The sequence below is a fragment of the Eutrigla gurnardus genome, assembly GCF_963514095.1.
Source record: "Eutrigla gurnardus genome assembly, chromosome: 11".
Taxonomy (NCBI): Eukaryota; Metazoa; Chordata; class Actinopteri; order Perciformes; family Triglidae; genus Eutrigla; species Eutrigla gurnardus.
In genome coordinates this window covers 26395510-26410714 of record NC_139925.1, presented here as the reverse complement: position 1 = coordinate 26410714, position 15205 = coordinate 26395510, and the positions used below count along the sequence as shown (strand labels likewise).

At 38.9% G+C, this 15205-nt stretch overlaps 1 protein-coding gene across 1 annotated transcript in view; it reads left to right on the top strand.

Moving 5' to 3' along the window:
- The first annotated feature begins 7448 nt into the window (after positions 1 to 7448).
- The window catches only part of atp6v1ba (ATPase, H+ transporting, lysosomal, V1 subunit B, member a), a 48597-nt gene continuing 40840 nt past the window's right edge, over positions 7449 to 15205 (top strand). Inside the window, exon 1 of the mRNA XM_084021657.1 lies at positions 7449 to 7633. Coding sequence (XP_083877783.1) covers positions 7525 to 7633 — 109 coding nt within the window. The 5' untranslated portion in view covers positions 7449 to 7524. The remainder of the gene's footprint in view (positions 7634 to 15205) is intronic.

The window sequence follows — 15205 nt, the reverse complement described above, 5'->3', positions numbered from 1 at the left end:
GTAATGCTAATTCTAACATGTCAAACTGTATGATGTGTTTGAGGACTAATTTATCTAACTAACCAGCATACGGTAGCACCCGAAATGGTAAACACAGCCGATAAACAACCAAACAAAAAATACAGCTGAATGCATTTACTTTCTGTCACTGAAAACAGGTTTCAGACCTGATTTAGCGTCACGATTCATGCTAAACAGTCATTCATAATTCTGGAATATGACTTATGTAAAAGATTCACAAGAAATGAGTACTTTTTACTTACATTTGAACTGCCAGAGGCCATCTTTCGTCTCCGCCGTCCGGAGGAGGGGAGACACTCACGTGATTGGCTGTAAAGGAGGGAGACATCTGATTGGCTACAGACAACCTCCTCTTAGAAAAAACGCATTTGTGGATCAGAGTCACGTCAGGGGAGTCTCAAAAGTTTCACACACAAATGCAGGGAGGTTTACAAATTAAAAGCACTTTGTAAATACAGGTCCAACAGTTCATATATGAATGTAACAAGCCCCAAATGCGTATTTGATGAAGATTGCAAATACTTTAACATTCATGTATTTGTGATTTTTTTTTAGATTTGTGTGTGCATTGGAAATATGTTTATGAATCTTGTTTTTTATATGTGAATATTTTTTACTTACATATGAAATGAAACATATTTGTGTGTGCATTGAAAATGTATTTGTGTTTTGAGTCACATGTATATACAAATCCCCAAATACATTTGTAAATCTTTTTTGTGCATTTATGAATTTCTGTGTGCATTTATGAATTATGAGACTGTTCTAGCTCCATACTACTAAAGTAAAAACTGATACACGCAAGATGTGTTGAAGACTAAATCTCCTAATCGCCTGATCCATCCTAAAATATCAAGCCTCTCCATCTCCTTTATGGTTACATGGTCCAAAAGCCAAATAAGCATATTTAAGTAGTAGTCTGTGTACTCGACATAAGATGATATGAAAATGTCAGGTCATGATCATTTGCCAAAATAATCCGAGTGATGATGTATCCCAATAATTATCAAAATGTACTTAAAACTAAAAACATACTGTAATCACTTTACATTTAGTTAAGAAACAAATATTGTGTCGCAGATAAGACACGCAACATTTCTTAAAGAACATTCTTTTTAGTGAAAATAAATTTAAAAAATCTTAAATTAGATTATCTTAAATCATAAGTCATAAGCATAAAGAAAGGATGAGCATATTTGAAAAAAAAAATCAGGCTCTATTTTGCACTTCTGTACCGTGACAGTGAGCTAGGTGTTTTTTTCACGTCACTCCTGACGATATTTACAATTATCCCAATGATATCAATTCACCACGATCGATTATTGTGGGTGATTTTTCATCCCGATGCACTATAATATCCTCAATCAGCACATCCCTGTGTACGATTTTAAATTGCTCTAAATATTTTTGTCAGGAGTTGATGAAGTCCAAGAGAAAAGATAGAGAGTAAATATGGGACTTAAATGAGTCCACTTGACACAAATGCAACACCTGGCAGTTGTGGGACTCGACAGCTTCACACATTTCCAATGTCTGCCTTAAAACAACAGATGCTCCGATAATCATTGAAATAGCTCTTGCTCGTCATTCCTATTATCATTCCAAAGTGTATACTGTAGCAACTATGAGACTTCAACTTATCCTTTGAGCCATAACAAGACAAGGCGAATGTATGTCTGTGCTGCATTCGCAGCTTTCACAGCTTCACACAAGAGGCAAAGAGAAAGAAAGAAAAGAAATAATGGAAGCTTATGTAATGTGGCATCAAAACCAGAGAAGATCTGAAGAAGATTGTATCTGTGTGTCCAGATATGTTAAGCCTCGCTCAGCAAGAAGACTGGGTGCAAGCGGGATGCAGATAGCTTCTGTTTATAAGGAGTAGCGTTCACGATTCTAGAATTTCACACTCAAAACCGATACCCAGGAAAATACTTGATACTCTATACCATTTTTGGATACCACGGGGAGGAAATTACAAAAAATGAAGAGGCAGATTTTTTATAGAAAGAACAACAATAACGCTTTAAAAAGTTGTCTGACGTAGTGGGGAAAAAAAGATAGCTGTAGGGTTTATACAGTATATATATATATATATATATATATATATATATATGATACATGACCTGTCTCAATTTCGCACAAGAAGATGTCTTTCATTGTTGCAGTTGAAATATTTAAATTTGCGTTTTTGACGCTCTGACGCGATGCTAATCAGCTTTGAGATTCTGTCGTCACTCATCAATGAATCAGTAATGGAGGCGAAACATTGTAGCAGTTTGTGCAGTACGATAGTATCTTACTTTCATACAGAGGCCAAATCAAACTGAGTAAAAACCAAAGAATGTCCATGGTACAAAGAAGGGCACTACCGTATTCATGCCAAGACGTTATTTTAAGTGTTTACCGAGCAGCTACGGTGTTAGCATAGCCTAGCTGTAGTAAACCAGGCGATCTGTGACTTCCTATTCAGAGTGAATCCAGCTTGGTGAAATTCACTGAGCAACTCCGGGTAAAGGTATGAATTCAGACAGGACGCCGTTTGGTTTCCTGGTGCATCTGTGACTTCACAACATGTACAAAGCAGTAATAGTGGTTATTTTGGCAATGATGGATGAAACATTGTCGGTGTGTACATGCAGTTAAGTCCCGCCTCCTCTCCGGCACGCATGTCATTTGTGTAAAAACACTTAAAGTCTTAAACAAGACTACTACCAACCAATTTGCTATTGTGTTGGCATGGAGGGCCAACGGAAGGATAATCAGCTAAATAATTTGCTTGTCAAGGACCTTAAAAGCTCTATAGGAATTAAATGTCACCTAAGATGATGCTATTAGCATTTGATTAAAGATCACTTCACTTGTTTTACATTTAATATCAGAATTTAAAGGGAGGAAAGAAATGTACTGCATCCATATTTTAAACCCCTAATCAAATCAATTTAGACTATACTACGACGTGGAACTGAACTGAAAATTAACTTAAACGATACGCACTTTGTAAGAGGAGTCATATGACTTTGATGAGAGCATCAATACAGAAAGAGCTTAGACGGCACGATAAAGCTGTGGAAAATATTCTAAATATAGAAAATATTGATATTGATTTTTCTGTAGGTTTCAAAAGTAACCTTCACCTTCCCCTGTCACCTGATCAAAAGTCCAGCAAAGCAAACAGAAAATAAAATTAAAGACCTGAAAAATGTTCTTCTAAATTGACAAACATCAAACAATTCATACGGGATTAAAAAATATTTGCCTCTCACTGTTACATATTTTTCCGAAACAAGCTTCCATGAGAACACAGAATGGGGCGGTGCAAGCTTCTCGGGCGAGCTTCTCGGCACAATGTTTGAGGCCTTTAACAACAACAGCAGCAGCAGACACACAAAATTACTGCATGAATATTATGATCCATATTTGCCTGGATGGGGGATCTGAGGAGTTTGAGGGAAATCACATCCCTTTGAACTCATCATAAAAGACTAAGGGAACAAAATGGGATTTCGAAAATGAGGGCACTGCTCCTGTAGGCAGAAGCCCTTCACTTGCATTAATTTGCTATTTTTTGCATGCGGCCTGAAACGTTTGGATGAGCTCTCTTGGGGCTGTCGTCAGCCTCACCGCGGCAGTGCTTACCACTTCAGTCTGTAGTGCTTTTCCACCATCACGGGGAGAGTGGTGCGTGTCTGTGTGTGATGCCAGCAGGTTGGTTGTGCAAGGGGGCAAGGTTCAAAATCATCTTCAAACAGCCGCTTACAAGCTATTGTGCAGCACATGTGGTGTCAAATGAGAATGGATCAGAGCTTTAAAAAGGAGAAAACAGCAAACTAAGACTTTTAAGGGGAAAATGTGGGCAATCATGTCATTTTACCTGTCACTCAACAGTTCACTCACCAGGACATTGTGTTGCGTGTGTGTGTGAGAGAGAGACACACACACACACAGCACATTAGATACAGCAACGGTAACAAGGCAACAAATCACTAAGCATTTCAGTCAGATTTTGAATATATCAACAATGCAATTATGGTAAATTCTCAAATGGCTTAGCAGGGGACTTTATTGAGACAATCAGGCATAATGTTTCCATTTTCTAGGTATATTTTTTCATATCCCATTTCAACAAGCTGTTGATGCTGCTTACAGTTCATGCATATGCAAGACCAATTTGTACCTTCCACGTCTGTGTGTTGCTGAAAATCTTGTTGCGATACAAATGCCTTCCCAGCAGACATGTCCACCCATGTCTGCTGGGAAGGCATTTGCAGACATGGGTGGACATGTCTGCTGGGACCCTTGGAGATGTGTTACCACATGGAATAAGGCGTACTTCGTACACTCCTGTCCAGTTGGTGCAGCCTGATCTCCTAAAAATAAATTTCCCACGCAACTAAATTGCATTGTGAGTTACATTTTTAAGGAAAAGTATTGATTACATTTTCTCTTAGCATACCACAAATTAGTTTCATATGAGTCTGTGGAAGTCCATGTAGGGAGGAGGTCTGGGTGATGGACGTGCCAACAAACACAGGACTTTAATGCTGATGTTAGTGTCCTGTTATAACCAAGTAGGCCTAATTTGTTTCCTAGACCTAGTGTTAGGCTTTTTTGAGGGGGGGTTACTACGTGTTTAAAACTGTTTGGGATGGATCCATCTCGGCGTGGCTGTGCCTGCTGCCATGGACTACTACTGTTGATTCTATTGCTTCTGTTAATACCACCACTAGTGTTAATGCTACTACTACCATACGACCAACACCAAATGCAGTTGGAACCCAAGGGCCTGGGCTGCACGAGATTTATGCCTAAAAGCCTATTAAGGCAGTTTTTTCTCACCACTGTCGCTGTAACGCTTGCCCCTGGGTGATGTTGGGACTTTAAAATTGTGTTGACTCTTGAAATTTTGAGCGTATTCTAGTCCTGCTCAATGTGTTAAGTGTCCTGAGATGACTTCTGTTGTGATTTGACACTATAAATAAAATTGAATTGAATTGAATTGAATTGAAATTGTTTAAAGCTGTGACTCTATAATCTGGAAAAAACCTAGAAACGTGTGGGAGTGAAGTTTGATTTCATGGGAAGTTAATCTTGTGGGAGACAGGGTTGGTTAGTGGTGTATATACCTCTTAGTTGGTTTGACATTAACAAGAAGAACATAACCAAATGGATGTTTGTTTTGAAGACAGGTTGTGAGAGGAGATCAGCCGTTACCTGCATTCATATTTTGCCTAATGAAAGCCAAATGGTGACGAGCTACTGGTAAACGACATTGAGATGCATTTACAGTAGGGTCATTCCATGTGAAAACAGCCAAAATCAGGGTATCATGTACATGACACCTCTCAGATTTTGCTGAAAAGCGGTGAGAATATGCCTTATGTTACCAAACGAGGGAATCTGAAGTTTCAGGTCAATATCTCAAACAGTTTGCCTGTGGCGTCCATTTGAATTTCAAGTGCCACACCCCTTTTTGACACATTGGAATTTCACATTTCATTTGTATGCATTTTTGGAGGCCTATAACTTCTGTTCTAATAGTGATAGAAGGCTGAAAATTGCTCTGTTAGTAATGTACTACACAATTCTACAGGCAGAATCAACATTCTTTACTGTTTGGGTGAGAGGTGGGTCACCAAAGTCCAATTTCTTTTTGATGGCCAAAATTATTTTTCACTTTTTGGGTGCTCCTAGCACCACGATGAATGATCATATTTATTCTAAACAGGATTATTTGTTATATTTGGGACCTTTGCTCTTGCCAAAATGAATTTGAAGGGTATGGTACCACTGGTGGGGGTTTTATGGGGGTCCAAAAACCCTCCCGGGCAGAGGTGACTCTTTTGGAACCCCATATTTGGACCCCCAAATGACCACGTGGGCACTTGATGATCCTAATGGGATTTATACCAGATAAAGATACATATTTGTTCTTTCTTTTAATTAAATTAAAACCTTTGACTATGAAGCTCCTTGATATGAATTTTATTTGTCAAAATGCACCATTTTGGACTTTTCCAGAAGTCTGGAATGTAGATCAGGGAGAATTTAGTGATGATAAAGCATGAAAATAGTGGAAATAACTTAGTATTATGCTCAGTGATGACAAACAATTAAATATTAAGACTGCTGGCCATTCATTTCCTGAAAATCACAAATTAACCCCTTATCCCCAATGAAAGAGACCCGCCTGTGACAAGCAACTTGTAGCACGAGCAAGTCTGCAGGCCACTGATGCAAACCATATTCTGACACCAATGGAGATGTTTCAATGGGCAAAAGAAAACATTAAGAACATTACATTCTTCTTTGTTAGTGCAGAAAATATAAAAAAAACACGAGGAAACGTACAAATTGGAGAGACGTTACGCCTCGGCCAAAACGTTCAGTGGAACACGATCGCATCATTGCTTTATACAAATTTCCAAAAATAACATACGGCTGAAAAGAATATCACAGGATACAATATTCACAGATGTCGATGCAGGACAACAATCGGATTCGGAACACTTGGATACAGAACACCTGGAGGCAGAACAATCACAGTCAGATCAGCCAAAAAACTACATTTTCCAGCCAGGAAAATACATTGCCTGTATCTCTGATGATGACTGGTTCATTGGAAACATTGTTGAACGTTCAGATAAACATGATGTTTTTGTAAAATTAACCTCTCACCCAAACAGTAAGGAATGTTGATTCTGCCTAAAATTGTGAAGTACACATTACAATGAACTAACAGAGCGATTTCCACCCTTCTATCACTATGAGAACAGAAGTTATGGGCCTCCAAAAATGCCAACAAATGAAATGCGTAATTCCAATGTGTCAAAAAGGGGTGTGGCACTTGAAATTCAAATGGACGCCACGGGCAAACCATTTGAGATATTGACCTGAAACTTCAGATTCCTTTGTTTGGTAACATAAGGCATATTTTCAGCAAAATCTGAGAGGTGTCATGTACATGGGTGGCTGAGTTGGCACGGAATGACCCAGTAAGAAGTGGAAGGTGTGTGTGTGTGGATCAGGAAACACACATGCCTGGAACATTTACTAAATGAACATGGTGCTGTACTTGAAACTACAGATTGAGTTTATAAACTCATGTTTACAATATTTACTGGGATAATAAATCGTATTCCTATTTGTTCTGTTATTGTGCACTATCCTCATTGCTGCTTTAATATTGTTCATTTCACAGCCGTGGAAATAATGAAGGACTATGTTATCTTAATGTACCTTATCTTATCTTAAAAGTAAGTGGTTGTATTTGTATTATATTGTGAGATGTTATAGTTACACACAATGCTTTGGCAACGCGTTTTGATTAAAAAGTAATAGCAAAGGCCGACGTACCATATTGTTGGTCATGCGCGCACCCGTCGGTCCCTTCGCCTCTCCATCAAACTTCCGGTTCCTCCGTGTCACATGACCAGCGCTCTGCTGTCATTTATGATCTCGAGCACCAGCTAGACTAGCACGTCGACCAGCTTTCTTCATCCAACGATGGCAACATTGGTGGCAAACAGGGCGATGGACTTCAACGGCATGGCAGCAGCTGCGAGGACACACACCCAGGCTGTGACCAGAAACTACATCTCCCAACCCAGGCTAAGTACGTAACGTAAGCTGCTGGAGGTAGCTAGCTCCAGCTGTAGCTAGTGGCTAACAAGGTTGTTGTGTCCTGCATTCACGAGAACAGTGAGGCAAACGACACTCTTGTTAGAATATCAGAATAGTCTTCGTAGTTAAATACACCGACATAATAACAAGGATATTGTTACGTTTCAATCGAAGTAAGCGGAGCTTTTATCTCGGACGGACATGTATTGATTAGTACCACGGTCCTGGATCAGCCAAGTCGCAGTTGGATGACCGCTTTCGTTCCAATAAATACCTAATTTCTAAATATTTTGAATATTTTTTTCCGGTGTTGGGACTGTGTAAATGTATGCAAACCGTGTGTTTATGGCCAAGAAGAACGTGTAAATCCTTAGCCACGGCTTTTCACGTAAGAGTGGGTTTCCCCAGTGAGGCTGGCTAGCTAACTATGAAGCTAAACGTGCGAGTCACGATGTTAAATAAGATCTTTTTTCGCTGGCAAGTAAATGTGGGTTACGGTTGCAAGTTAGTACCGTGTCGCCATCACCATGCATGCCATGTTGTATTCATGAAACTAGCTACATGTATGTCATTCGTGTCAAAGAGCAAACCAGCTAAGCTAGCATGCTAGCTGTAGGTAACGGTGGCTAGTTCAGCGCAGAGTCACCTTTAACATGTAAGCTACACGTAAACTCAACTGTGTTCATTAGCATAATAAGCATAGTGGAACTATACGTTGTTTAATCATATGGGAGCAAATACACAATTCTCTCAACTGCGTGCAATCTCAGCGTTACTAAAATATGACGCAGCTGGCTAAGTGTCGCTAGCTCAGTGGATTAGCCAACACCGCAGAGTCAGCTGACCGATGGTCGCCACACGAATGAAAAAGACACCGGTCAGTGTGCTTGTATTTAATGTGTAGCATGTAACGCAGGCTCTACTGCCTTTTAACATTCATAATGCTGTTTTGTTGCGATGTTGTGTTATAATAAATGGGGATTCTTCGAAATGTTGCTAGTTTCAATAGACTGGTGACAGATGGGATGATTGCTCATGTGATCATGATCACATGAGCGCTGCAGTGGCGTCGACCAGGAAACCTGCGGGTTCCTCCTACTGCTCTACCATAGAGTATACAGTGTGATATGAGTAGTGTTGCATGCTCTTGAATTAGTTTTCCTTCTGCTGATAAGTTATTTGGATTTTTTTTGTTTGCCATAACATTTCTCGTATATTCCAAAATAAATAGGTATTATTTTGCTTGAAATGTCCATGGTTAACTAAATAATTGTCATGGTGTGTTCACACTGACCACAAAGCAATTTTTTGTCATTTTGTTCAATTTGGATCATTTGTGGGGGTTTTTCCGCATCTCTCTAGCGAGACAAGCTGGAGAGGAGGTGGAGCTTACTTCACGAAGGAAACGTTTAAAATGCTTGTTTCCTAACGTCTTATCCATAAATACGGCAGCAAACTTGTTGTTTGTACCACAGACAGTCTCTGGTTTCTCCACATAGTCTGGTCTGGTCTCTGGACCAATGTGAGCTATTATCTAGACCTCTGGCGGACCACAGACTGTCTCTGGTTTCTCCACATAGTCTGGTCTGGTCTCTGGACTAATGTGAGCTACTATCGTAGACAGGAGAATGCTGATAGGCTCTCACAACACAGCGTCACATGAAATTCTCCCACAGGTTGAAAAAATTTCAGAGTATGAAATGTTGTACGCATATTCTTTCATTGACTTGCTATGCAATTGCGACACAAAAATAATTAGCTTTTTATTTGGTGTGAACACAGCATAATTCACTTCTGTGAACTGTAGACCAGGTCTTGTAGAAACTGTAATATCTATAGTTTCGCTGTTGTGCTATTTATTTATTTGTTTGCACAATTTAAAAAAAATACACAAAGAATACAAATAACATACAGTGCAGGGAGAGGCAGAAAACCCAGAGGGCTTATTTGAAGCCTCCACCTAAATAATGTTAAAATTTCACAATGTTGGAAAGAAACACAAAATAAACATACAAAAAAATCATATGTCTACATAAAAGTGATAACAAGCTAATAAAGAGAAATTACATACGACAACAAAATAATAACATCAATATAAAAGCAAAGTGTGTGCGTGAGCGAGCGCAAGCGAGTGAGTATTGTTGCATACACCTAATTTTTTAATTCCTTGAGCATTACAAAACAGTTAAATTATCTTTTAAGTATCGACTTTATAGCATTTTATAGAGGAACAGTTTTTTGCCAAATGGGAAAAGCCATTCCATATTTTAGTACCCCTAAATCTTATTGTAAATGGACCTGCAAGTAAGAAATTTAGGAGGATGAAAATCTGAAGATGTACGAGTTGAGTAGGAACGGACCTGTGAATTTGCTTTAAAGTAAGTCTTGTACTGCTCAGGAATATTCCCTTCACTTGAATGTATCTTATAAAAAAAACCCACATATTTGAGAAATATTGATGTTGCATAGTAGGAATGGGCGATATTTTACCGTTTGCGATATACCGTCAAAAAATGTCCACACGGTAAGAATTTGTCATCTCGCGGTAATAACGATAAATTCCGGTTGATGACTTTTTCCCCCCAACTTTATTGTATTCAGATTTACTCTCGTTTGATGACGTTGTATGCGACCACGCACTCGCAGCCCAACTCACGTGACAGGCACCTGCCTCCTGCCTGTAGACCTGATCTCTCGGCTCACGTGAAGAACAATAACAAACGTGGCGGAAGGCGGAGCTGAGAGCGAGGTGCTCGTTGCTAAACGAGGCTCCAGCTCGATTATCTGGAACTGGTTTGGTTATTATAAGTCTGACATGGAGCAAAACACTGTTATATGCAGAGTTTGTAAAAAAATGGTGATTGCAAAGGGTAGTAACACCACCAATTTGTTCCACCACCTCAAACACCAGCACAAACCAGAATATGACGAGAGCCAGAAAATGCGCACAGATGCAGCAAAAGCGACACCGTCAACTTCACTTTTTTATCGTCACTTTTATCGTTACCGGGATAAATGCCAGAAATGATCGTGATACATTTTTTAGTCCATATCGCCCATCCCTATTGCATAGTAAGAATTTGCTGTTTTTTAAATAATGGAGCAGATGAAATGTGTGACTCTGATCGTGTTGCAATTCTAACAAAACGTTTCTGGAGAGCCAAGATTTTGTAGAGTAGTAGGAAAGGTACTTGCCCAAACTATATTACAATATAAAAGACAGATAAATTCAATAAAGAGTAAGGAGACGGTTTGTGGTGACAAGATGACTGATCCTCCTTATTATACCAATAGATTTATTTTTTCTACTAATCAGTTTGCTCTCTCCAACTCAAACTCTCATCAACAATAATTCCCAAGAATCTTGTAGATGACACTTGAGGCATCTCAACAGATTTGACTGTAATTTTAGATAAATCCTTAGAATATTCTTTTTCTGCCACTGAAAATGATAAAGTTAGATTTTTTTATATTCAAAGATAATTTATTTAATCTGAACCATGTAGCGTAGGCAGTTAAACCAACATTAGCATCCTTAATCAGTGAACTGAACTTTGAATGAGAGAGAACTAGAGTTGTATCATTTGCAAACATTATTGGAGAAATTATATTAGACATTAGACAAATCATTAATCTAGATAAGGAATAGTAATGGTTCCAGAATGGATCCCTGCGGAACCCCACAGAGTAGTCTGGCTTTGTCTGAATAGCAACCCTTAACGCAAACAAACTGTCTTCTGTAAGAGAAATCATTTTTTAACTATTAGTACGTAGTGTAACATTGGCACAATGCCTGTTTTCAAAGACAGAGGAAAATATGTGAGCAAGTGCCTGCAGAATTGTCTGTTTCACCTGTTTGACAAGGAATTCAGTAATATTGTCATGACCAGCTGAAGATGTTTTTAGTTCATCAATAATAATAGGAAAATATCTGGGAATAAAATCCAGTGGATTACCATGACATGCAGATATTTTATTAGCTAATTCATAACCAATATTAACCAAAAAATCATTGCATTTTTGAGCTATATCAAAAGTACTGGAATATGGGAAAATGGTCTGACAAGTCTAAATACAAGACCCCCAGATTTAATTCCTTCTTTAACTCGTGTAGATTTATGAATAAGAGGGGGAAAAGTAACTAGAATAAAGAATATTGAGAAAATCAAATATAATATAAAGAGATTTATATTGAAATCTCCTAAAATCTACCAGAGTTTATCCTCATTGTTTATCAGATCAAGAAAATTTGACAAACTTTCATTAAAATCTTTGATGATACAGTCAGGTGGGCGATAAATAACACCAACAACAACATTCTTTCCACCAGAGACACCAGAGAGCTCTATAATAACAGATTCCACCTCAGCCCCATCAGACTTTAGAGAGAGAGATCATCCCTAACCTTAAATTCATAGTCACCATTGATACACAGAGATACTCCGCTTCCAGATCTATTCTCTTACGTAGTGAACCGAATTGTATTTAGGTCATTTAAAAATGTCTCTAGAGTCCTCTGTAAGTCATGTTTCTGATAAAGCAATAACAGAAAAATCATGTTTAAGTGAAGATAAATAATGAATGAATTTGTCATAGTTCAAAAGACTTCTTATATTCAGATGAAAAGTAGAGAATATATTAGGAGGCATAGAAACACACAAGTCATTAAACTGAGTGTCATGATAAAAACTACAAAGGTTAGAGGCATCAAATGATGAAAAAAAAAATGTAGGTCCGGATCAACATCAAAGTTGTAAAAGTCAATAGTAGAGGAATCAAAGGGCTTAAAAATCTGGCCTTCAAAATCAGATTTGTTGTAGTCAATAGTGTGTGTAAGGAATAATGTGCTGTAGGTATATAGTAAAGTAATCAAAATACTGTATAAAATGTCTAAAAGGTGGAGACTAATGAGCCAAACTCTGAGCGTTGACTTTCCTTTATTGTGGTGGGTTTTGGGTGGGTGGAGTGACAATAAGTTTGTTGTATCTCAAATATGCAATCTCACCTCTCTCTCGCGCTGCCTTCATTGCTGGGAGTAGGTCTTTCCTTCTTTGCTGGACGGTTTCAGGGAAGTCCTCAGTAATGAAGATGCCTTATCCAGAACAACAAGTTTGTCCTTGCCACAAACTTGCCATTGGCTTCCCAGTCCTGTGCGCCCAATCCAGCTCTATTTTCAAATGATCCAGTTGTAGTTTTTCACTGAGTAGTTTTCTCACTTTTTCTTTAGATTCAGACACCTTTTCTTTCCCAGAGTCTTTAATGCCATTTACAACAATATTTTGGCATCTTGACTGGCCCTGCAGATATTCTGTCTTGTCATGGATTGAAATCAGGCTTTTGCAAATTGTGTCGAAGTCTGTCCTGGTTTCCCTACAGTTCTTGGACCAAGGTTTACATAAGATTTTAAAATCATCAAATTCCTTTTTGAGTTATTTCTAGACTCACCTTGAGATCATAGACTTGCTTTGACAGATCATAAGTCCTCTGTTTGAAGAATTAACTATGATCTGAACACAAGTTTTGAAGCTTTTTTTGTTCAAGCAAAGTGTAAAAAAAAGTCTCACTAACTCTCTCCAGCAAAATTATGGACATTATTGGCATTCTTGTGGAGATTGCTGACTCTATCCTGCTGAACTTTGGGCCTAGCATGCCTTGATGACCAACCATGCCACCCAAAGCTTCTAACCACACCACTGAGGAATATGTCACCATGGCTTACAGGAGTATCTCAGTATCATAATATTATTATTAGGGATGCAAACAATTAATCTATTATCGATTAATTGTCGATAAGAAATTACTCGATTGCGTTTTGAACCCGTAATTCCCCGCCAGTCCACGTGAGGGTGCGCTTGACGTGAGACGTAGGCTACTTGACGCACATGCGGTAACACAAGCGAGGCAGGGCTCTGACGACAACAACAAATCAATCAAGAAGTGGTGTTTCCCACACTGACGAGACACATAGCGCGCCATAGTCTAATTTAGGCCGCCATAGTCTAATTTAGGCCGCCATAGTCTCGATGTTCGCCCAAAATTATTTTATCAAGGCAAATGGACTTAACTAGCGGCTCTAATGATAGGTCTAAACAAGGGGGCAGCAGCGCTTATTATAAGGGGGAATCCATGTTCTGTTTTCCCCCGTTGCCATGGCAAGCTTCCCCCACGCTGCTCCCCCCCTCAGCTGGCGAGTTGGACAGTGCATGCGCGTATAGCCCCATTCACATACGTCGCTACTCGCCCTTCACCCGCTTTCTCGCTGAATTCTACTCGCTGGCAAAAAAATAAATTACTGCCGCCGGCGGCTAGTTCAAGCGGCAACTGTGGAACTCTCTGTTGACGTCAACTGTCAATCATCTCTATTCTACATCGTGATTGGTACTTGCTTGGTACTCGCATCGCAGAAAGTAAAATTTTTTTTATCTCCGATCGCACACATCGCATCGCCTGTCCTGACCACATTCCGCTAGAACACATTCACATTCATCGACAGTTGTCGCTCAGAGATGGGCGAGTGACGACGTATGTGAACGAGGCTTCAGTCAAAACCAAAACACCAAGGAAGGCTGAGGAATATTCACCCACTAATAATAATAATAATAATAATAATAATAATAGTTATAATAAACTAATAGTTTAAAGGCTCAGCACTGTGTTTTAGTCATTTTTGTTTTCATCTTTTCTTGAATGCTTAAACTCTCAACCCCATTTAGTATGTCAACATTTGGATCAGAACCAGCAGTTTGTAAGGAATTGGTCAGGAAATTGTCATATTTTGGTTCTCAAAATTCACCAAATTGATGCATTAAAATGAAATTATTCAAAATATGATTTGCATTTTTTCTTTATATCATAGGGAAGACAGCATTTTATGTTGCGTATACAGTAGATAGAACCTATTCAGAGGGAAATTCAGCTTCTCAGAAGAATTGCCACTTATCAATTAATCGATCATCGATTGATAAGATCAAACTATCGATTAATAAGTTACTCGATCATTTGCATCCCTAATTATTATCATAGGCAACATATTGTGATATCGTAACACATAACACTCTGTGATTCCCACCCCTAATTCATGAGCAGCATCCTGATACTGCTGAATTAGTTGAGTGAATCACATTTGTTATGAGAGCGTGGATCGTCTCCAGGCCCCCACGACCGTGAATACAGGATAAGCGGTAGAAGATGGATGGACGGACAGACATTAGTTATGAGTCAAAGTTTCAGGTCTATTGTGCTGCTGAGGGAATGCTTTCAACATATTCTGTAAAGAGAATGATCAAATAATTGTTTTCCTACTCAAACTAAACAAAGGCATACTTTATGTAGCGCTGTCTACTGTGATTGATGGTGTTCATGTGGTGGTCTTTTTTTTATTTTTTTTTACATTTTTTTCATTTTAAGGCCGTGGTGATTACATGATCAAAACATCAAGTTTCACTAATGTCAGTGTTTGGCGCTTTGCTCTGTGAACCCCATGTTGAGTCTTTACTCTGACTTTGAGCCATGGTGCTTTTTCCTTTGTGTAAGTGTCAGAGAGGCAAGCGCGGACTAAAAGCCT